At 31.5% G+C, this 23250-nt stretch overlaps 3 protein-coding genes across 3 annotated transcripts; 2 read left to right on the top strand and 1 right to left on the bottom strand.

Moving 5' to 3' along the window:
• Positions 1–5247: 5247 nt before the first annotated feature.
• LOC114925853 (uncharacterized) lies at positions 5248–7214 on the top strand. Its single transcript, XM_072224781.1, has 3 exons — positions 5248–5367; positions 5459–6128; positions 7106–7214. The coding sequence occupies exons 1-3, from the start codon at positions 5328–5330 to the stop codon at positions 7212–7214; spliced, it is 819 nt and encodes a 272-aa protein (XP_072080882.1). The 5' UTR covers positions 5248–5327.
• A 3492-nt stretch (positions 7215–10706) lies between these two features.
• Positions 10707–13441, top strand: LOC112771641 (uncharacterized). The gene is made up of 3 exons (XM_025816424.3): positions 10707–10897; positions 11022–11691; positions 13196–13441. Exons 1-3 carry the CDS (start codon positions 10858–10860, stop codon positions 13212–13214), a joined length of 729 nt encoding a protein of 242 aa, XP_025672209.1. The 5' UTR covers positions 10707–10857; the 3' UTR covers positions 13215–13441.
• A 6802-nt stretch (positions 13442–20243) lies between these two features.
• On the bottom strand, positions 20244–22156 carry LOC112769642 (uncharacterized). Its single transcript, XM_025814129.1, has 4 exons — positions 22005–22156; positions 21368–21767; positions 21027–21279; positions 20244–20398 (listed from the first exon to the last, which is right to left on the bottom strand). Exons 1-4 carry the CDS (start codon positions 22154–22156, stop codon positions 20244–20246), a joined length of 960 nt encoding a protein of 319 aa, XP_025669914.1.
• Positions 22157–23250: the final 1094 nt, after the last annotated feature.

Here is a 23250-nt window from a genome sequence, read left to right as displayed (position 1 = left end):
AAAATCATCAGTATGAATCAAAGTGCGTTTATTAAGGGTAGATTGATCAGTAATAATATACTTATAGCCCATGAATTTATGCACTATTTGAAGAACAAGAGGCAAGGTGATTTTGATATGACATTGAAGTTGGATATGAGTAAAGCCTATGACCGAGTTGAGTGAAATTTTGTTTGGGAAATGCTCAAGAGGATGGGATTTTTTCAGAAGTGGATTGACTGGATGCAGGAGTGTGTGACTACGATTTCCTACTCAGTTCTTGTGGATGGGTTCTCCCACGGATTTTTCAAGCCTACTAGGGGTCTTCGGCAGGGAGACCCCTTTTCTCCCTATCTATTTCTCATTTGTGTAGAGGGATTATCTCATCTGCTCCACAAGAGTGAACAGAGACATGAGTTTTCAGGTTTATGGTTAAACTGATGGTGTCCTACCATTAGTCACTTATTTTTTACAGATAATTCTATTCTATTTAGAAAAACCAACGCTCAAACATGTCAAAATATACTTCGACTACTTCAGGAGTATAGTTAGGGGTGGCAGTGGGGTGGGTAGGGGCGGATTTTTGCCCTACCCGACCCCGCCCCGCTGTCCTTTTACTCAGGTACTACCCGCCTCATCACTACCCGCGGGTAGTAAATTACAGTACCCTAACCCGCTCCTGCGGGTCCTCGTCCCACCCCTACCCGCCCTATAAAAATTTAATATTATTTTAATTTTTACATATTTATATATAAATTAAAACAAACACTTAAAATTCATAGATAAATTAAAATACAAACATAAAATTCATACAATGTCATTAGTTCAAATAACTTGAAATTAAAAAATAAATTACTGTTAGATCACTACAAATTCAACAATATAATAAAGAATTTACAATATTAGATATAAAATACTCTTCAATCCTTATTTTTTATCACTTTCTACATCATCATTATTAAAAATTTGCAAATCAAAATTTAAACCTGAAAATCAAAAGTGATAACAATTAAACAAAATTAAAAATACTTAGTAGAATTAAACAAAATAAAAATACAAACAAACAAAAATAATTCAAGTAATATATAATGACAATAAACAGCATATTAGTCTTCTTTACAAAGTTGAAACAAATAATAACACACCACACTTCTGTAAAAGATTAAACAAAGCATATAAATTATAGTATAAGACTTTAAATTATTAGAACGAATAATTATTAAGACTCATTTGTCAATAATAATTTATAAGCATGATTAGGGAGTGATTTAAGATTATTATTCATAAGCACATGATTTGTCAATAATAATTCATAAGCACATGATTTGTCAATAATAATTTGGATTATTCTAGAATGAAAATATGATTGTACAAGAAATAATGAATTTCTGCCAAGAGATAATAAGCACAAGATAACTATCAAATAAGCACATGATTTGTTGAAATAAATTTTTTCTTTGATTCTCAATCAATGAAAAAATCATGTCGCCTTAAGAAAGACTCTATATTTCACTTGGATTACTCATTTTTTCACTGTCACCTTGGCCATGTTTTTCTACAAATTACTTTTTTCTAAACTACGGTTTTGATTAGAAGCCAAATTAGAATACTATCCCATTGACCTTTTAAATTATAAACTGATTTGAATACTATATGTTAATTGACCACATTAGTTTGTTTTTCTTATTTGTTAAGTTAGCTTTTCTATTTTCGGTGCTAACAGTTATTAATAAAGAAAAAGTGAAAAGGTTCTTCGTCCGTGTGGGTAGAGACATTCCTCTCTCCCTCTTTGTTCTGAAGAGTGAAAGTGAAACAAAAATCCTAGGACAACTATAAAATTTTTTTATATATTTTTATATTTAATAATATATATAATATACTCCAGGGCGGCTAGGGGCGGGTTCACCTTAGCCCCGACCCCGCCTCGCCCCGACAAAACTTGCCCCGCACCCGGGGTGGGTAATAACCCGCCCCAACCGGGTAGGGGCGGGTCGGGTACCCGCGGGTTCGGGTACTCCTGCCACCCCTAAGTATAGTGAGATTAGTGGTCAAGTTACTAACCTGAACAAATCTTCGATTTTCTTTAGTCAGAACACGCCTGAGGAGCTGAGGAATGAGATTGCTGAGATTTTGCAAGTTTCACATGTTGGTTCACAGGATAAATATCTAGGCCTCCCTGCAGTTGTGAACAGATAAAAAAACACTATCTTTAACTATATTGAAGTTAAGGTAACCAAGAAACTTAATCAATGGAAGCGATCATTGTTATCGGCTAGTAGTAGAAAAGTTCTTATTAAGGCTGTGGGTTCTGTTGTGTCTATATATACCCTAAGCTGCTTCAAACTGCCAGAGTCACTCATAGACAACATACAAAGAAAAATGATACAGTTCTGGTGGGGTCAGAGGGTGAACGAAAGAAAGCTTCAATAGATTAAGTGGGACACTGTGTGGAGAAATAAAAATTAGGAAGGATTGTGTTTCAAGGACTTAGAAGCCTTTAATTTGGCAATGTTGGAAAAGCAAAGTTGGAGGATACTAAAGAAAACTAATTCTTTGCTGCACCGAGTTTACAAGGCCAAGTACTTTTTCTATTCTCCTTTCATGAATGCTCAGATTGGTCAGAACTCCTCTTCGGCTTGGAAGAACATTCTTGAAGGCAGAAATGTGCTCGAAAAAGGTTTGGAATGGCAAATTGGACAAGGTACTCAGGTCCGTATCTATGAGAATGTCTGGAGAAACAATAAAGACAGAATTCAGAGAGAATCGATGAATATTTTAAATAATAACCTAACATGGGTCAATCAGCTAATGCTTCCTAATGACACATGACACTTTCACAGATACAGTAGCTCAAAACATCTTGCAAACTCCTAGAACTGGTGATTGGTGAACAAGATAAGCTTATATGGGGGAAGGAAAAAAAATGCTCTTACTCAGTAAATACCGGTTATCAGATTAACTTCCAATTCTTCCATCCAGCTTAGGAGTACCTTCCAAAAATTTTTCTTTGTAAAAAAGAATCTGCAAGTTAGAATCCCCACAACCCCATCAAATTGCCCCAAATGTCAAATTGAGGAAGAAATTGTTTTGCACTGTTTAATTACATGCCAACACTCAACTCAAGTATGGTCAAAAATTGGAATTGCTAATATACCTGAAAATTATGACTGAGTTGTAGAAATCGTGGTCTTGAATATGAAGAATATGGGTTCAGGCAATAGTGATATTCATAGGAAATGTCTCGCTACAATAACCCTCTGACAAATTTGGATAACTCAAAACCTAAAGGTGTTTAAAGACAAAAACTCCTTAAGTTTGGAGACTGCTCAAGCTGTCATTAGAGCCAGAGACGAGTTTTGCGGAGTTACCTTCTGCTAATTCTTAATTTTAATTCCTTTTTTTTAAGTTTTTTTCAGTACTCTTTAGTCAATGAATTGTTTGTTTTGGCGAGTGCCACCTCTTCAATTCTGTTGTCCTTTTGAGGACTAACCCAATTTTTTCATTTAATAAAATAACTGTGATACGTGATTCAAATGTTCGTGATATGAAGAGTTCAAGAGTTATTTAGAAGATATTTTAGTTTATATTTTTAGAATATTTTATTTAATATATTTTGATTTTGTTTATTTAATTACTAGATTGGGCCTTATGTTTATGGGCTTTAGGTTTTCTTTGTTTTAACCTAATAAGAGGTTATAAATACCTCCTTAGCTATTGTAGTCATAGAATAGAATTTTTAGAGGTTTCAAAACCCCTTTTTTGGTTTCGTGATGAAACCATGGTGTGGACAATTGAGGTTGAGGAGTCCCTCTCTTGTTACATCGGGAAATTGAGTAGAAGGTTGAGGAGTCCCTTCGATTCAATTTTCAAATTATGGCGTTGACAAGTTAGGTTGAGGAGTCCCTTTCTTGTTGCGTCAAGAAATTGGGTAGAAAGTAGAGTGATTCTCTTTGTACTCAATTTCAACTTATCTTTTTTGTTTCTATTTTAATTTCAATGTATCTTTTTATTCAATTTGAATCCTTATTTTCTTGTTTATTTTTTTATTTTCGTATCATTTGGTATCAGAGCTCAGGTATTAGATTAATTCTTATTAATCTATATTTGTTCTTCTTTTATCATAAAAAAAAGAGTCCAGTGTTTGTCGCGTCTTTCTTTTTGTTCTTGTGTTCTTGTTTTCGTTTGCGTTTCATTATTGTAAAAAAAAAAAAAGAAGAAGCATAAAGTGAAAAAAAAAAAAACAAAAAAAGAAGAAAAAAATAAAAAAAAATGAAATTATCTTCCTTATAATTATTGTCCTTTTTATATATTATTTTTTTCCACCTACAAGATTCGAGGACGCATCTTTTTGAAGAGGAGGAGAATGATACGTGATTCAAATGTTCGTGATATGAAGAGTTCAAGAGTTATTTAGAAGATATTTTAGTTTATATTTTTAGAATATTTTATTTAATGTATTTTGATTTTGTTTATTTAATTACTAGATTGGGCCTTATGTTTATGGGCTTTAGGTTTTCTTTGTTTTAACCTAATAAGAGGTTATAAATACCTCCTTAGCTATTGTAGTCATAGAATAGAATTTTTAGAGGTTTCAAAACCCCTTTTTTGGTTTCGTGATGAAACCATGGTGTGGACAATTGAGGTTGAGGAGTCCCTCTCTTATTACATCGGGAAATTGAGTAGAAGGTTGAGGAGTCCCTTCGATTCAATTTTCAAATTATGGCGTTGACAAGTTAGGTTGAGGAGTCCCTTTCTTGTTGCGTCAAGAAATTGGGTAGAAAGTAGAGTGATTCTCTTTGTACTCAATTTCAACTTATCTTTTTTGTTTCTATTTTAATTTCAATGTATCTTTTTATTCAATTTGAATCCTTATTTTCTTGTTTATTTTTTTATTTTCGTATCAAACTGTTTTTGAGAAAAAAAAAACAATACTCCTTAGTTAATGAATTGTTTGTTTTGGCGAGTGCCACCTCTTAAATTCTGTTGTCCTTTTGAGGACTAACCCAATTTTTTCATTTAATAAAATAACTGTTTTTGAGAAAAAAAAAAAAACAATACATAAAATTATTTAGAGTGTATACGTAACATTTTTTAACTAATTAAAAATTGTTAATCTCTGATATTTTTCATAAACTAAAAATGATTAATATTCCTAATTAAACTTTTTCCGTACATAATATTGGCATGGCCGCGTATTCGAACGAGTCTTGACTCTTAGACTAAGATGCACATGCCAACCGTCTCTTAATATCACGCCATTCTCCACTCCAACTCGCATCGAATACCGCTCTCTCTCTCTTCTTCTTCTTCTTCGTCTTGGTTCCCATCAACACATTCCCTCATTCCCCATGGATCGTACGAGCTATCCGTGCAGTTGCGGACGGAATCGTAAGTCATTTCATTTATTCACACTACTAACAAGTAACGATTCTCTCTATATACCTACATTACCCACTTGTTTCTCCTTGAAATTAAACAGCAAGCATGTGCTACGCTTTCATAGCCGCCTGTGAGAGCCGCCTACGCGTCCAAGAGATCATCCATAAACCAGAAAACCAACGGAACTTGGTCGAACTCGACGTCCACGATCTGGTCAAATCGGTCAAAGATTTCGACGACGTATTCTGGGCCCTCCAGTACATGGGCACAGTGGGAGTCAGATCCCGACCTTTATCCCCAACCGGAGATGCACTACCCGGCTCCGAATGGACCGGCCGGTTCAAAATCAAAGGCATCAGAAGAATCCCAACTACTAAAATCGACCAAGTGAAGAGCTACATCCAGGAGCATTGCGGCGTGTTAGTTACGTTTCCTATCAACCAAGATTTTTATTCACGTTCCGTTGCGATGCCTTATGAACGTGATAAAAGCACCGCAGATCTAGGGTTCCATAATGTGTGTTTGGTTGGGTTTGAGGATAGGAAAAGAGCTTGGATGTTTCAGAATAGTTTTGGTGCTAACTGGGGAGATGAGGGTTATGGAAAGATTAGGTATGATCGTGTTGTGCAGTATGTAGTGCCAATATTCATGGATGAAGAGATTCTACCTAGCTATGATAATGTTCAGCTTCCTAATGATCCTGCTCCGCCTCCTGTTGCTTCAACTTCATCAAGCTCTTGTGATCCTGAAGAGCACCAAACCCGAAGAAGGTATGTCTACTGTAACTGCCACGTTATCATCTAACTTTTGTTAATTAACAATTTAATCGTTATCATAAATGCATGTAATATGGATAAATGACTTGTTATCTTTTCTTCCTATTATCATACTGCTGATGCGATTTTATTGATTCCATTTTCTAGTTTCTCTTCTCAAATTAAAACTAACCAATTTTTGTTATCCATTTGAATAATTTTCTCGGTTAAAAAATAAAATAAAAAACTAACAATAAGAGAAATGTCAAGGCCAACAACTTTTATGATTTGTATAGCTATCAAATAACAATTGGTGTGAAATTTTATGAAATGACTCATTTTTTTTGGTTAAATGCTGGTTAAAATTTAAAAAAGTTGCTAGTTCGTAGACTTTTATTTGTTGTTTAACTTAATTTTAATATATATTTTATACTAATATTTATTTTAGGAGATAATTTTAATATATAAATAATATTTTTACTTAATCAAACAAAGCAACAATAATAAGTAATAGTTCAAATGGCATAAACTCCCCATACTAAATTAAGAGGTTGCGAGTTCGAATTTCCTATCTTTCCAAATTTTTGCTAATGAACAACAAGGACCTTTAATTTCAAAAAAGTTTGTCTATTTTTTTCAATAAATGATTGACATTAGATATTAAGGTAGGTGATATGGTAATAAATGAGAGAGAATTTATTCGGGAAAGAGAAACATTAACTAAAACTTAAAAATCAGAATTAAATTTATTATAAAAAAATATATGTGTATTACATATGATTTTGGTGTTAATTTTGTATATCCCATTACAACAATACATGCTTACTATCGCTGGTATGTGAAAATTAAAATATTGATACTTGGTTTGATAATTTACTATGTGTATAGATTGGCATTTATTTTTTATTATGCACCCATTATCGGGTTTTGTTTAACTATGTTATGTTATTTTATTTGTCCTGTTGTGTGTTATGGATACATGCATTGTGTAGTGCTGAGTGTAAAACTCACTTTGATCTTATATTTTCAGATTTGGACGTCGACACTAGTTGTATTCCACAAGTTCTTGGTAGTTCTATACTTCTATTAATATGTGTTTAATAGAACTCCTGTTGTTAAATTTTAGTCGTGCTACATGTTAGTTTGACGACTGCTGTTAATTACATATTAAGAATTTGGATTTATGTAAACCTATATTAAACTAGACATGCTATATATTTTAAGATAGGATCCCGCTAGGGAGACAATAATGGATAATATAGACTTTAGTAGTTTATTATAAACTAGTCGTGCTAAATGTTAGTTTATCAGCACAATTTATCCACTTTGCAATTATTAAACCCGAAAAGCGGATAGCCAATTTACCATCATAGAACAAAAACAATACAACTAAAAAAATTTCTAATTATAATTTTATTTGATTTTTTTCTCTTCCCAAAAGAGGTTAATACATTAGGTAATCATCATGGCATGCAAGTCATAGCAAGTTTTAGAGTACGCCTAACTAGCAAGTTCATTGAGATATACATGAAGCAGGTAACAAAAAAAATTAAATCCGTGAACGACGGAAAAATGCAACATGTATTCAGGATTAGCCGATTAGGATCTTTCATTTTAGAGTGAATATCCAATCCGGTCTTTAGATAATTTTGTTTTAAGAATTACGAAGCTTTAAAAAAAAATTTTTTTTTTAGTCTTTGATATTTAATTTCGTTAGTTTTTTTTTATCAATTATCTCTTTTCAAAACATACTTACGTAACATATTAATCATTAATATATTTTTATTTAATTTTTATAAATAAAACTAATTTAAAAATCACTAATATTTCTTAGTTTTATACAATAAATTTAGCTAGTTTAGTTAATGTATTTGAAAAAATAATAAAAAATAAGAATAAAAATCAAATAACCTTGACAATTATCCTTAAAAAGATAACGAGACTTCCAAATCAACCGTTTAACATGATATATAGGCTTATTCTATTAATATAGAAAAAAATATTAATAAAAGAATTAATCATTTTTATAAAAATAAATATCAAAGATCAAAAATAATATTTTTTTATTAAAAATTTTGTTATCTTTTGAAATAATTGTCAAGGCCATTTATAATTTTATCTCTTCATTTTTATTATCCGATTAATGAAATTTGGAAATGGTTGTTAGAATTTTTTTTATCTTATTTTACTCCAAATAAATATAAAATTTATAAAAAAAGGTATTTGAAACCTAAATAGAAGTTGCACATTTTTATACTAAACACAAAAATAAAGTGAATTATTGTGAACTTTTATTTACTCTTATATACTCATCTTCTCTACACTTACATTTCAATTGATTTTTTTTTTAATTATTAAACATCGATTTATGTTTACAAATAGCCCTACATACGTACTTACATAATAATGACAATATATATACGTATCATCCACGTATATATATAGTATATGTTAAAGCTGGCAAAGCAGGTCAAAGTTGCAGGACACAGCTGGTAGTGAGAGGTCTCTATTGGTTTTATTCACCAAAGTTGGAATGTAGAACATGTGCCAAGCACACCTTACTTTTATGTTTCAGCATTTCTTTGTGTACAAGATTTTAACTTTCCACCCCTTGATACTGTGCATTTCTCTATTTCTTATCCGTCCTTATATTATCCTAGTTTCTCTTCTTTTAATTTTGTCTTTTCTCTTCTCTTCCATGTTGCTATTAATTGGATGGTTCAAGTTCAGGGGATGTTATAAAAGGGAACAAGTGTACTGTCCAAAAAAGGGGAAAAGAATTGAGATATAATAAAATTATTGTCTCTTTTAAGTTTTATTATATAGATTTATTGAAAAATATATTAATATATTTAAGTAATTTTTTATCTAAATATATTAATTCTTAAATGAATTTAAAAAATAAAAATGATACTTAATTTAACATTGAATATAAAATTAGTCTCTTGGTATCACATCTCGACTAATGAAAGTATTATTGTTCTCGTTTGGGCGGTGAATAAAATCACAATTGATTTGATTATAGAAGGTTGTTGTTGCATCACCCCAAATAGTGTTATTTGTAGCATGTTCACTGCTAGAAGGAAAATGGAATTGCTTTTAGGACGGGGGTAGGCTGTTTTTTTTATATGGAAAAAAATTTAGAGTAACACTTTGAAATGAATCTGCTGAGAGTAATTGAATTCATATGATATTAAAGCAAAATGCAAGTTATAATTTGTGTAAAATAATTTTTTTTTACCTGCAAAATGCAGGTTATAATTTACTTTTTTATTTTATTTTGATACCATCAAAATGCAGGTAATGTTCTGCAGGTCTTTTATTATTTTTATGCCGCTTGCAAAAATGCTTGCATTTTTTTTTAATTTATAACATAGGTTGCTTTTTGAAAAAATGTAAGTTGTGTTTTGAATAATTTAAATATTATAATCCAAGAATTTTGTCTATAAATATTATTGTTATTTTTTTTTATGTTTGTAAAATTTTTTGTGATAATTAATAGTGTCAAAAAAATTAGGTAAAATTAAAACTATAGAAGATATTGCAAATTTATAAGTATATTAAAATTAAAAGAATAAATTGAATATTTACTCATTTAAAACAATAATAATAATAATTAAATTATATTTTTGTTCAGAACATAGGTACATATTAAGATTTTAACTATTGAAACCTTTATATAAAATAAAATGATTACACTCTAGTTATACATACTTTGTCATTAAAAAATAATTAATTTTTCAATTAAAAAATTAATTAAAATGATATTTTTATTCTTATATTTATTAGTTTTTTCACTTCTTTTCTTTTTTAATACTATAATTTCATGTACTCTTTGTCGTCACGAACCACCTGCTGATTAGCCATTTTACCGTTGTCGACCACTTTAAATTCTAAACCCTAATCCTAAAACTTACCCTAAATTTTATATTTGAAAATCTAAATCCTTTAAAACTAAAAATTAAAAAATTAACTAATATTCGACTGATAAAACCTTCTTTGTCTATGTAATTTTAATAAGTAATCATTTAAATTGGTACTTAAAAAATTTTAAATAAGACACTTTAATTTTTAATAAATTTTTATTACATTAAAAGTTCTCCAGATAAATTAGTTCTTTTTAAAAAAAAAATTCATTTATCTTATAAAGATATTCGTTGAGAATTAAATTGTCCTATAATAAATTTGTTAAGAGATTTATTTATATAATACATATATTAAAATTTTTTTGAAAGTTATAGTAGATTAGTGAGACTAATTTATCTGATAAATATAATTTTTAAAATAATAAAAAATATATATATATTAAAAATTAAAGTATCTGATCTAAAATTTATTAAAAAATAATTTGGATATAATATTGCAATATCTATATTTTTTATAATAAACATTATTTTAACACCATTACACCAGTCTTCTTTTAATAATTGAACACAATTTTTTTATTAATTAAAAAATAATTGAAATACACAATTAAATAATAATTATATTTTTACATAGATATCAAGAGTATTTGCAGAATAAATAATTTATTTTTGTTTAGGCATATACTCGATTCTAAATTTATAATGATTTTCATTGGCATGGCCGCATACCAAATCACGCCGTTCTCCACTTCAAGTCCCATCCATTTTAATACTTTTCAGTTTTCACAGTCACACCACACACACACCTCTCTCTCTCTCTCTCTCCCATTCTTCTTTTTCTTCTTCCTCGTTACCATCAACACATTCCCTCCTTCACCATGGATCGTACGAGTCATCGGTGCATTTGCGGACAGAATCGTAAGTCTTTTCATTTTTGAACACTGCTAACACTATTTAATTCCTTCTTTTTTTTTTTTTCCTCCGGTCCTTTCTATATAGCGTTGTTATATATACACCTGTTTTTGTTTTCCCTTTGAAACAGCAAGCATGTGCTATGCTTTCATAGCCGCGTGTGAGTGCCGCACACGCCTGGAAGAGATGCTCCATAAACCAGAACATCAACGGAACCTGATTGAACTCGACGTCGACGATCTGGTCAACTCGGTCAAAGATTTCGACGACGTATTCTGGGCCCTCCAGTACATGGGCACAGTTGGAGTAAGATCTCGACCTTTATCCCCAACCGCAGCTGAAATACCCGGGTCTGAGTGGACCGGCCGGTTCAAAATCAAAGGCATCAGAAGAATCCCAACAACTAAATTGGACCAAGTGAAGAGCTACATCCGCGAGAAATGCGGCGTCTTAGCTACGTTTCGTATCAACCAAGATTTCTATTCACATTCCGTTGCGATGCCGTATGAACGTGACAGAAGCACTGCAGATAACGGTTTCCATAACGTGTGTTTGACTGGGTATGATGATAACAAAGGAATTTGGTCATTTCTGAATAGTTTTGGTGCGGATTGGGGAAAGAATGGTTTTGGAAAGATTAGGTATAATCATGTTGTGCAGTATGTAGTGCCAATATTCATGGATGAAGAGATTCTACCTAGCTATGAGAATGTTCAGCTTCCCAATGATCCTGCTCCTCCTCCTGTGGCTTCAACTTCGTCAAGTTCTTGTGATGCTCAAGAGCATCAAACCCGAAGAAGGTATGTGTACAGTAACTGCCACGTTATACTGCCGATATTTCATTGATTGCATTTTTTCTGTTTCGCTTCTCAAATTGCATTATAGTCTAGTAAAACTGACTCACCAATTTTAGTTATCCATTTGAATACTTTTCTCTATTAAAACAAACAAGCAAAACAAATGAAGGAGGTTGATTTAATAAAAGTTATAAAACACAGCGTCAACAAGGCATTGTAGAACCTTATAGGGTAATAATACAAGGGAGATAAAATATCTACTTGCATATTAAAAATTAGTTATAAAATATTATTTAATTTATTTTTATTGGATATTTTATGTTTTAACATGTATTATATGTATCAATGACTGATTTAGTAATAAATTTTTTTTATATACTAGCATGATTAAAGGAAGATACATATATTCCCTGCTGTTTAAGAATTTAATAAATGTAATTCAGTATTTGACTTGCATCTTTTCTCCCTTTTTTTTTGGTCCAAGTAACACATTTATCTATAAAATGATTATGATTCCATGAAACAAACTCACCTATCTTACTCTCTTTTGTTGACTGAAATTTAAACTTCTGGGTTTTGGAATATAAAAGGATATCTAAAAAAAAAAATTAAATATTTTTTGGTATATATACTTTTTCTTTTCCTGCATTATTTCATTAACCACACAAAATATACAAATAAGAAACAGAAAATTTGTATATTTGTATATTTAAGAAACAGAAAATCAAATGACACAGTCTCTCCATACTCAATTAAGAAATTGCGGGTTCGAGTCTCCTATCTTTGGTTAAAAAAAAAAAAAAATAAGGATGTCGTTGCTGTTTTTTAGTCACCAAAAAAAATAAGAAACAGAAAATAAAACAAAATCTTTTGGACGAAATTTGATGTACAATTTTTTTTTAAAAAAAAAAATATCATTCTCATGTATTTCTATAAAAAAGAAATTTTTTCGCTATTCTTAAACGACTTTAGCTTGAATCTAAGACTTTTTAGTAAATAGATAAACTACTTACCATATTGACTATTTATGTCACTTATTACTATTATATACATTGAATCTGTGAATAATGGCAGATTCATAATTAACATGGTGATTAAAAATTAATGTGTTGTATTTACAAAAGAAAAAAAAAATTAATAGCACGTTTTAGAAAACGTTCAAAATTACAACAATATATGCTTATTAGTGTTCATATGTAAAATTCAAAATACTGATACTTGGTTTGTTAATTTACTATGTGAATATTTTTGTATATATGTTTATTAGATAGAAACCTTTTTGGTAACTAGTAGAATGAACCAAGAGTACATATTTTTACTAAATTTATAAAGAACATGTATTTTGCATATATTAAACTTTTTGTTGAATTTTTTAAACTAAAAAAAAAAAAAATAGTTTCGCTCTTCACCAAAATTTGAGTATTCACCCATAGCATGGCCTTTATTTTTATTATGGATACATGCATTGTGTAGTGTTGAGTGTAAAACTCTGTTCTTATATTTTCAGATTTGGACGTCAACACTAGTCTATTCCACAAGTTCTACGGTAGCTTTTATCTGATTTCATTAATCAAACTTTATCATTCAAGGGCAACATGTGTTTAATAGAACTCCTGTTGTTAAATTTTAGTCGTGCTACATGTTAGTTTGACGATTGCTGTTAATTACATATTAAAATTTTGGATTTATGTAAACCTATTAAACTAGACGTGCTATATATTTTAAGATAATATAGACTTTAGTTTATTATAAACTAGTCCTCGTGCTAAATGTTATTTTATGAGCACAATTTATCCACTTTGCAATGATCACCGTAAACCGTAAAAGAGGATAGCCAATCTACCATCATAGAACAAAAACAATACAACTAAACAATTTCTAATTATAATTTTATTTGATTTTTTATTCTTTCCATAAGAGGTTAAGATATTAGGTATTCATTCTGGCATGCAAGTTATAGCAAGCTTTAGAGTACTCCTAACTAACAAGTTCAATGAGATATGAGATATACATCACCTCAATTTTGACAATGCGATATCCTTGCCCTGACTAGGAAGACATTAACATTTTTTCCCCTAAGGTATTTTTCACTCGGTAAGTAAATAATTAATTAATTACAGATTTGAGTTTCATTTAAAGATTTGTGATTGACTAATAAGTTACTGCATATATAAAGGTATCAAGCTAGGAAGGAGAGAGGGAGGGAGGGAGGGAGGGAGGGAGGGAGGGAGAGAGAGAGAGAGAGAGATTATTAGATGATCTGTGATGAGTGAATACAGGGATAATGGGTCTGGACCAAGAGTGTGATCAGAAACGGGTGAAGCAGGAAAAGAGCTCGAACAATTTGTGAGAGTGTCATGAAGGCCTTGACAAGAAGATGGGGCCAAAGCTAAATTTTGGTTGTTTGTGAGAATAGAGAGTGAAGGTCTGAATTGGTGATTTGAGGGAGAGGGAGTAGTTGACGGATTAGAGACACTAGACTTATAAGGGAAGGAGGCTTCATTGAAATAAACATGCCGTGTAGTAATCACCTTTCTTGAAGCAGTAAGACAATTGCATCCCTTTTGTTGATTTGCATAGCCAATAAACACACATTGGCTGAGATCTGTCATCGATCTTGCGCACATTATAAGCTCTTGTGTAAGGGAAACAAAGACACCCAAACATCTTGAGAGACAAGTAATCAGGTTTTTTGTTGAAGAGTTTCTCATAAGGACTAACATTCATAATGGTGGGACTTGGGAGCATGTTGATGAGCTTGACTGTAATAAGGAAGGCTTGCCCCCCAAATTTCTTTGGCATAGAGGCATTTGCCAATAATGTGAGGTCAGTTTCAACAACATGTCGATGTTTCCTTTCCACAGTGCCGTTTTGTTGATGGACATACGGGTAAGAAAATCGCCACGCAACACCTGTTTCCTACACACACTTAGCCAAGCTTACATACTTTTTAGCATTGTCACTCTGCATAGTTTTGATTTTGGTTCTAAGTTGCAATTTAACCATATTTTGGAAATGTTGAAAAATAGTTCTAACTTGGGATTTAGAGGAGATGAGATAGATCCAAGTAAAGCGAGAGAAAGCATCAATAAAATGGACATAATATCTAAAATTATTCATTGATTGAATTGGAGCTGGACCCCAAACATTCGTGCACACTAACTCTAAAGGTTTCAAATATCTGAAAGTAGAATTATTAAAGGGAAGTTGATGAGCTTTTCCTACCCAACATGAAGGACATACAAAGTTTACTTCATCTAAAGACAAATTGCAGAAACTTAAAACTCTTTTGACAACACTATTGGCAGGGTGCCCAAGGCGAGCGTGCCACACTACAAAGTCTTTATTCTTCGGGACGGAAGCAAGGGATGCAGCAGCAACACCACAACCAGCTGCTAAATGAGCTACTAGAAATTTGTACAGGCCTTTATCCACTGTTTCTTGAAGTATGACCTCCTTGAAAATCTTGCATTTAACAAGACAGCAATCATCGTGAAACTCGAAGAAGACTTTATTGTCTTTAACAAATTGATACACACTCAATAGATTCTTTGAGATTTGAGGAATAAGAAAAAGTTTATTAAGCAAGAACTGTTTTCTATTAGAGATAGAAGTAAGAGTTGAATTTTTAATACGAGGAGTGCTAGAGGCCAGCAGATTTTGAGTTGTAGCCATCAATTAGCCATCAATAGTATATTTAATGATGTGAGATTTTATCTAATGGTCAAGAATTACTCATTTTTCTTTTGCTGACTAAGTGCTGGCCAGATCTATTAAAATCTGGTGGTCCCTAGACTTTCCCTTTCAATATAGCTAATTAGCAAACCTCAACCATTACCAATGGTCACCTTCTCGGCACCATTGTATTCTGATTTTTCTGTGAAGTTTGAAGCATCTGCAATCATATGATGCGTGGCACCAGAATCTGGATACGAATTCGGATCTTGAAAAATTGTAGGTGTTGCATATTCAGCTTCATTTATATTGCTTGAGTGTGAAAACTTTGCTACTGGACTGTGAGACTGAGTCTTGATTTGCACTTCCAAAACCTGTGTCATATCGTACCAACATGCTACAGCAGTGTGACCGACTTTGTTGTCCAATTGACATTGTGGAGGAAATTTTGAAGATGATCTTCCATAGCCATGAACTTGATTATCGTGCACTGTTCTGCCTCCTCTGAACCTGTGTGATCCTCGACCTCTGGAGAAGTTTCTACCGCTTCTGTGCCCTCCTCAAGCGTGGTAATGAGAGGACTGTGTATGCGCGACATGAACTTGTACAAAGTTCTCTGGATTCTTTTACTTTTGAAGAAGCTCTTCATGTGCCATAAGCAACGCCTCTAGTTCACCTACTGAAACAGGATCAGATCTGGTAGTGATTGTAGTGATGAAAGAAGTATATTCTTCTGGCAGACCGTTCAAGAGAGCGTCTACATGATCTGACTCGCTGATCGCATCACCAACACATATCAATGAGTCTACAACCTTCTTAATTTCGAGGAGATAATCACTAATTGAACCGTCCTTTCTTGTGTTCACTAGTTTGTTCTTTAATTGGCAAATTTTTGCAGTGATCTGAGAAGCAAAGAAGGTTTCTAACCTACTCCAGACCTTATGAGCGAACACACACCCTACCATGCGAGTGGTGCATCTCCTACTCATCGACGCGAGTAACCATGTCTTCAGCAAACACGCCGCGCTTCTTCCATATTGCAAATTTGGGATTGACCACGCATGCGAGTTCATCTTCATTCGAAAGATACTTCTTTAGTATTGCTCCTCCAGTGATGTGATCAAGTAATTCATAGCCTTCGATCATTGATTCTACCTGATAGATAGATAGATAGATAGATAGAATGATGTAGGTGTAGAAGAATGTGATTATTAGATGATTTGTGATGAGTGAATACAAGGATATATATATATGGTGAGTTCTTTACATTACGATGTATACGGTGACTTAGGTTGAATTTGGATAAATAATTTAATTAAGTTATTTTTAAAAAAATAGCTTAACTAATAAATATTTATATTAAAAGTAGTTTATAAATAAATTATTTTATATTTGATTTTTTAATTTTAAAAATATTTATTTTAAGAGAAAAATGATGAAAAAAATTTTTATTATGAGAGAAGTTATTTTTTTTTTAATTTCTCTTTAAATGCTAAAATAGTTTTTTAGAAAGTTGTAATTTTATTTTAAAAATTGTATCAGACATTAATACTACATCTTTTTATAAGTTAAAAGTTAAAAAAAAAATCACTTATAAATCTATCCAAACGAATTCTAAGAGTGACCAAGAATGACTTTTGATTGACCTTCCAATAATCTTGAGACACGTGGGTTATTGGAATGAGTTGCTGGACGGGTTGTCACTTGTCAAAACAAGTTTAAAGTTGAACACGGTAATTATTTCGGGTTTACCGCTAGGGTATTTAAAAAATTTTAAGATAAAAAATAATGAATTGAGATGAACCACAGAGATTCAATCAGTTAAAAACCGAAAAAGATGGGCCGTTGGGATGTTCACCGTTAAAAAAAAAACATAGCTGAATGGAAGAAAGGATAGAGAGCAAAAAATTAGATTCAGTTGGAATAAGCCCAAAAAAATGAAACTCAATTATTATTATTATTATTATTATTATTATTATTGTTATTATTATTTTGAAATTTATATTCAATTTTATTATTATTGTTATACCCTAACAATTAAAATGTATAACATAATTTTTTTTAGTTAAAATTTAGATGGCATATTTTTTTCAACTTAATAAACTCGGTTGTTTCGTTATCTCGTTTAATTTACGATTTAGTATAGATTTATTTGTTTAAAATAACTCTTTTTTGTTAGAAAAAAATTATTTGCCTATTATTTTTATCAGATGACATAAAATTATTTTAAAAAATTTATATTAATCGTGTATCCTTTTGATGATTTGAAAAAAAGAAAAATATCTACATTGTAGATAATTAAAGCAAAGACTAAATTTTTTAATGTAAGAATTAAAATTATAAAATATAATTATTTATTGTCCTATTTTTTATACATTCTGAAAATAGAAAAACGAAAAAAACAATTAAAATTATAAAGAAAATTAAACCTTTATTTTTTTGAGAAGATAAAATAGGTGAAATAGATGAAGCAATCTAATTTATTAGTTTAATGACTGATTTGTCTTTTTTTTTGGATTTGGATTAATATTCACAAAAGCAAACCGAACCCACAGAATTCGACCCATTCCCAACAGACTCATACCTTCGACTTGGTTCCCACCCACTCCAACGTAGACCTTCTTCCTCCGATAGTAACATATAAAAGTTTCATGAACGTTGAAGAAGATGATGTTCTTTGTGGGCTCTTTACACGCTATCGTGGAAGCTTCGTCGGAACATATCTCATTGCTGCCTTTGTACCATAGTTGTCGAAACGGAACCGATCATCAAACCAGTTAGACTACTGGATCACAAGTTTAAACAGTGAATAACGGGTTGAACCGATTGATCCGATCATACGTAAATAAAAAAATAAAATAGTAAAAAATAAAAAATTTAAATTTAAAACGCATAATTTCAGTAACAATTTAAGAATAACCAAATAATTCTAAAACAATACAAAACAGTGATAATAAGTATTTCATTATTTCTATTATGTCAAAAATAATTTTATTTTATTTTTATGTTTAAATAAGTATTATTTTCACATTTCAATAATATATTAATTACTTTATATGCATTATAGTATTATATACTACAGGTATTTATTAAAAAAAATATTATTAATATATATAATATAATTACGAAAATAAAAAGTGAAGGAGCGTATGATTATTGTTAAAAAAATATAATTAATTTAAAAATGAGTGAATTTCTAACTAAAATTAAAATAAATTAATTAGAAGTAAACTATTTGATAAAAGATATCTATATGTATTATAATTTGCATATATATTAATAAGCATGACCACTCGGTGGCTATTCATTGATGCCCCTTTCTTTGAGGAGAGGGATTTAAGTATGAAGAATTATACTGTGCACATACTATTCTTTTCTACAACTATTATTTTTAATTATATTCTTTCATTGGATCGAATACTATTATTTTTTAGGCTTTGTCTTTGGTGGAAAAAGTATTTTTCAGACCTTGATGGACCGAGTGGAAAGATGCTAATTCAATGGCTAGGATTATATCCATATAACAAGTGTTAGAAATTCTATGTTTAAACCAAAGTTTAATAAATTTGCAGACTGATTCAGTATAATTTGGTTGGACCAATTATTTAAAGACTGCTTTTTTTTAAAATAATTTTTTTACCAATTATTATTTTTTTTTGGTAACATGGACTTAAAATAATGTAACACAAATCCATACTCCCAAAAAACGGCCTCAATTACTACCAATTCTTAATGATCAAACACCGCATATTTTAATGAAACACATATTCTCCTGTACAACTTTATCTTTCATATTGACATATGATTTTTTTTTTTTCCGTAAAACTTGAAGGAAATGAAAAAGAATTTATAATAAATCCCAAGTGATTTAATTTATCATTTCTAATAGGATCAATAATACATATTATAAAAAAAAATTAGAAGAATAAACAATATACAAAAATTACAATGATAAATTTAACAATATCAAACAAAAAATATTCTATCGTTGTTTTAATATTGTCAGTATTTTTTTATTTAGTATTATTTTGGACGATAACATTTTATTACTTATAACTCTATCGTTATGTATCATAAGTTTTTTATTTATTTTGTCATTTTTAATAACATCAATAATTGATATTATAACAAAATTATAATAAATAATTTAATTAAAAAAATAAAAGATCAAAATATAAAAGAAAGTATTAAAAATGATAAAAAAAATTATGGAGAAAATTATTAAAACCAATAATGACCAACAACAAACATAAACACAAGTTAAGTGCACAAAAGCTACAGTTTCTTGTGTCAAGTGAACGCGCTTTTAGGATACAAAATTACGTCTACGTTTAGAGCAAAAAAAAGATTGCCAAACATCTCAACGTGTTTGCCAAACACACTCTTAACAGTAATAGTATATCAAAAACCATAGTGTCTTGTTTGAACAGAATGAGTGCATCAGGTAACGAAATTCCTAAAAAGTTATATACCAACATAATCCACAAAATACTAGTCTGATTAATAAAGAAAAGAATAGCAAGATTGATCAGCTTCCAGCATCGTCGTGACATCGGGCCTGCAATATTGTGACTGGCTCAATTGAGATGACCTCGAACACCCCAACACATTCAGCCTTCAAGTCAGGGTTGTTCTTGTTCCCATCTTCCTCTGGCTCTAAAATTTCACCAATTTGTTTATGTGAATCACCTCCCAGCACATCAATTGCAGGCACATTTGATTCCACATCCTTAATCCAACTAATCAGCTTGTTATGAACATCAAGGGAGACAATATTCTTGCTGCTAAGTAACCTTATCGAATCCTCTGTCTCCTCCATATCTCCATTAAATTTCAAGTACTAAAAAATGGCAGTTAAGAATTCCGGTAGTGGCCTCCACTTACACCCCACTTCGTAATGGAACATCCTCAGAGGCTTGGGCGTTGCAACCAGATCTGGAGAGGCGATGAACTGCGGTGGCGACGGCAACGACGACAGTGAGGCGAGCTCTCTCTCCTCTCTGAATCTCTCTGTTTTGCTCTTCTATCAGATCTTCTGAACCAGCAATGTTAGAGTCCACGCCAAGGTTGTCAAACTCGCGAGTCTAGGTAAACTCGTGGAGCTGACCTAGACTCGACTCGTAGACTCATACGAGTTTACCTGTTATACATTTTTCATATAAAAATATATATAGTATGTATAATACATATATTTACTCAGATATAGACATTCAAACTTAACAATTTCAACATCAAAACACATAATAAATTAACATAATACATTAATACTACAATTACAAGTTACAACAAGTACTCTGGATCACACATTTAAATCCTTCACAAGTATGTATCTAGTTCAACATAAAACATACAATCACACAATTAAATCTTCAAAAGACACAACCAAAACACAAAAGAAAACAACAAAGCAACAATTAAATGTTCTAATAAACTCTAAAACTCAAATCCTCAAATATCTTCATCTTCCATGGCATCAACATCATCATCTTCACCATCTTCATCAGAAACATCATTTCTTTCAGGCTCAGGTTCAACACGGCCAACAAAATCATCATCATCATCATTCACATGTTCATCTTCTTCCTCTATTAAATTTTGTTGTGGATCCCCAATAAACTCATTCTCACCTCCCTCACCCATGTTGAATTCATTACTATTCATACCTGGAATAATAAATTCATTACTATTTGGATCATCGTTAGTATTGTCATTCATTGACAAGTGAGAATGCTCAACACTTTCAACAATATTTTCATTAACATTCTCAGTTATCCACTCATCATCAGAATGCACTGCATCAAATTCAAGTTCTGGACTTTTTCTAATTTGCTTGCCCTTTAACTTCAAATTATACATCACATACACTAAATCATTCATTTTCTTTTGATGCAACCGATTTCTTCTTTTTGTATGAACCTACAAACATATAGTGCCAATAGTTAATAAATATACAGAAATTAAAATTAAAATAAATAATGAATAGTTCTAAGGATTAAGGAATCACCATTTCAAATGCACTCCAATTACGCTCACAACCAGATGAACTACAAGTTAAGCTTAGAACTCGGATAGCAAACTTCTTTAATTCTGGAAAACTATCTCCATAGAAGTCCCACCACTCAGCAGGTAGCATGGTCTTCCTACTACTCTTTGCAGTTTTATTACCAAAGAGGCCTCTAGCATAATGAAAGTCAGGAAGCTGTAGACCAACTTTTTTCCTTTCTTCCTGGTTAGGAACCAGTTTTTTCAAACAACTATATAGACCAATCTTAATGTCAGCATCATCAACCATGAAATTTAGTTCATAGTGATAATGAGGATTAAGATAATACGCAGCTGCATGCAATGGTCTATGCAGTTGGCTTTCCCACCTTCCGTCAATAATTTCCCATATAGGTTCATAACTAAAAATAACAATGCAAATGAATAAAAATAAGAAAATTAAATAAATAACTGAATATAATAAGAAAACATGGTAACATGATACATTGATAATCAAATATTAAAGCTTTCAATTAGTCAAGACTCAAGATTACCTCTTTTTAACACAACCAAAATTAGTCTTGATTGTTTCTTTGGCTTTTCTCATGCCTTCAAAGATGAAACCCATGGCTGGTTTTTCATCTGAATCAACCAATTACCGAAGGACTGTAATGAGAGGAATAGCAGCCTTGAGGCATATGACAATATTCTTCCATAGCCTACTATCCAAGGGCATATTTTGGACTCTTATTCCTTCAGGAGTTGATGCAACCTTAGTTGTCTTCCAATCAGCAGAAGTAAACATAGTCATCAACGGTCCTTTATTATCATGAAGACAAGTGAGAGTCAAATAGGCAGTGGCAAATCTTGTGGCACCTGGCCGAACCAAGTCCTTTCCTTTTGTAAAATTCCTCAACATGCTAATGAGCATACTCCGGGAGTAGATAAAAGTGGTGATTTTTCTTCCCTTTTTTATGGTTGTTTCATGCACCTTTCCAATATCAAATCTATGCAGTGTGCAGCACATGGTGTCCAGTACAAACTTTTTCTAGTCTCCATCATTCTTTCTCCAGCAGCCTTATAATTAGCAGCATTATCTGTAACAATTTGGACTACATTCTCTTCGCCAACAAATTCTACAGCATCTTGTAGCATTTTAACAACTTTATCTGTTATTTTTGATATGTCAGAAGTGTCCAATGAATAAAGAAAAACTGTTCCTTTAGGGCTGTTCACCAAGAAATTACAAATACTACACCTTTTTTTATCAGTCCATCCATCCGACATGATTGAACAACCAGTTCTCTTCCACTCTGCCTTAAACTCGGTAAGCATTTCATCAACATTGGTCACTGCCTTCTTTAATTGGGTTTCTCTTAACTCATGGTAAGAAGGGGGTTTGTAGCCAATTCCATATCTCCCAACCAACTCACAAAACTTTAAAAATTCGGGATTCTTAATAACATTGAAAGGAATAGCACTTGTATAGAAAAATATGGCACATTGTTGATCACATTGTTCCTTTAGATCCTCCTTCATCATTTGATTTATTGTTGATTGAACTTGAGCCCATTTTCCTTTTGTGACAAAGTTGTGAATATCTTTCCCCTTTTGTTGAGAATTGTCCTTCTCCTTTTTTGTTTATTTAGGATAATCCTCATCATCACCGAATCTTCTCTTTTTCAATGATGCTTCTTTAGCCTCCACACAGACTTTTAACATCACAGCCTTAACTTCTTCAGGTACTGAAGCACAAGGCTCTGAATCCTCTTTAGTACCGGCAAGATGATGCTTGAATCTATAAATCCCTCCGCTTATAGTCTTTGAGCAATAATTACACTTCACTTTTTTACCATTGCCTTGAACATCAATCCTATGTTTCCATCCTATATCACTTTTATTTCC

The sequence above is a fragment of the Arachis hypogaea genome, chromosome 18, assembly GCF_003086295.3.
Source record: "Arachis hypogaea cultivar Tifrunner chromosome 18, arahy.Tifrunner.gnm2.J5K5, whole genome shotgun sequence".
Taxonomy (NCBI): Eukaryota; Viridiplantae; Streptophyta; class Magnoliopsida; order Fabales; family Fabaceae; genus Arachis; species Arachis hypogaea.
Note: the sequence above shows the minus strand (reverse complement) of the source record. Positions and strands in the feature narration are given on the sequence as shown.

Excerpts from the sequence above, each read along its gene's own strand:
- LOC114925853 (XM_072224781.1), top strand. The coding sequence starts at position 5,328 with ATGGATCGTACGAGCTATCCGTGCAGTTGCGGACGGAATC. Across the intron at positions 5,368-5,458 it reads GTGCAGTTGCGGACGGAATC|CAAGCATGTGCTACGCTTTC; the intron begins GTAAGTCATTTC and ends GAAATTAAACAG. Across the intron at positions 6,129-7,105 it reads GAGCACCAAACCCGAAGAAG|TGCTGAGTGTAAAACTCACT; the intron begins GTATGTCTACTG and ends TGCATTGTGTAG.
- LOC112771641 (XM_025816424.3), top strand. The coding sequence starts at position 10,858 with ATGGATCGTACGAGTCATCGGTGCATTTGCGGACAGAATC. Across the intron at positions 10,898-11,021 it reads GTGCATTTGCGGACAGAATC|CAAGCATGTGCTATGCTTTC; the intron begins GTAAGTCTTTTC and ends CCTTTGAAACAG.
- LOC112769642 (XM_025814129.1), bottom strand. The coding sequence starts at position 22,156 with ATGACTATGTTTACTTCTGCTGATTGGAAGACAACTAAGGTTGCATCA. Across the intron at positions 21,768-22,004 it reads CCTCTCATTACAGTCCTTCG|TTATGAACCTATATGGGAAA; the intron begins GTAATTGGTTGA and ends TGTTATTTTTAG. Across the intron at positions 21,280-21,367 it reads ATTGGAGTGCATTTGAAATG|GTTCATACAAAAAGAAGAAA; the intron begins GTGATTCCTTAA and ends ATATGTTTGTAG.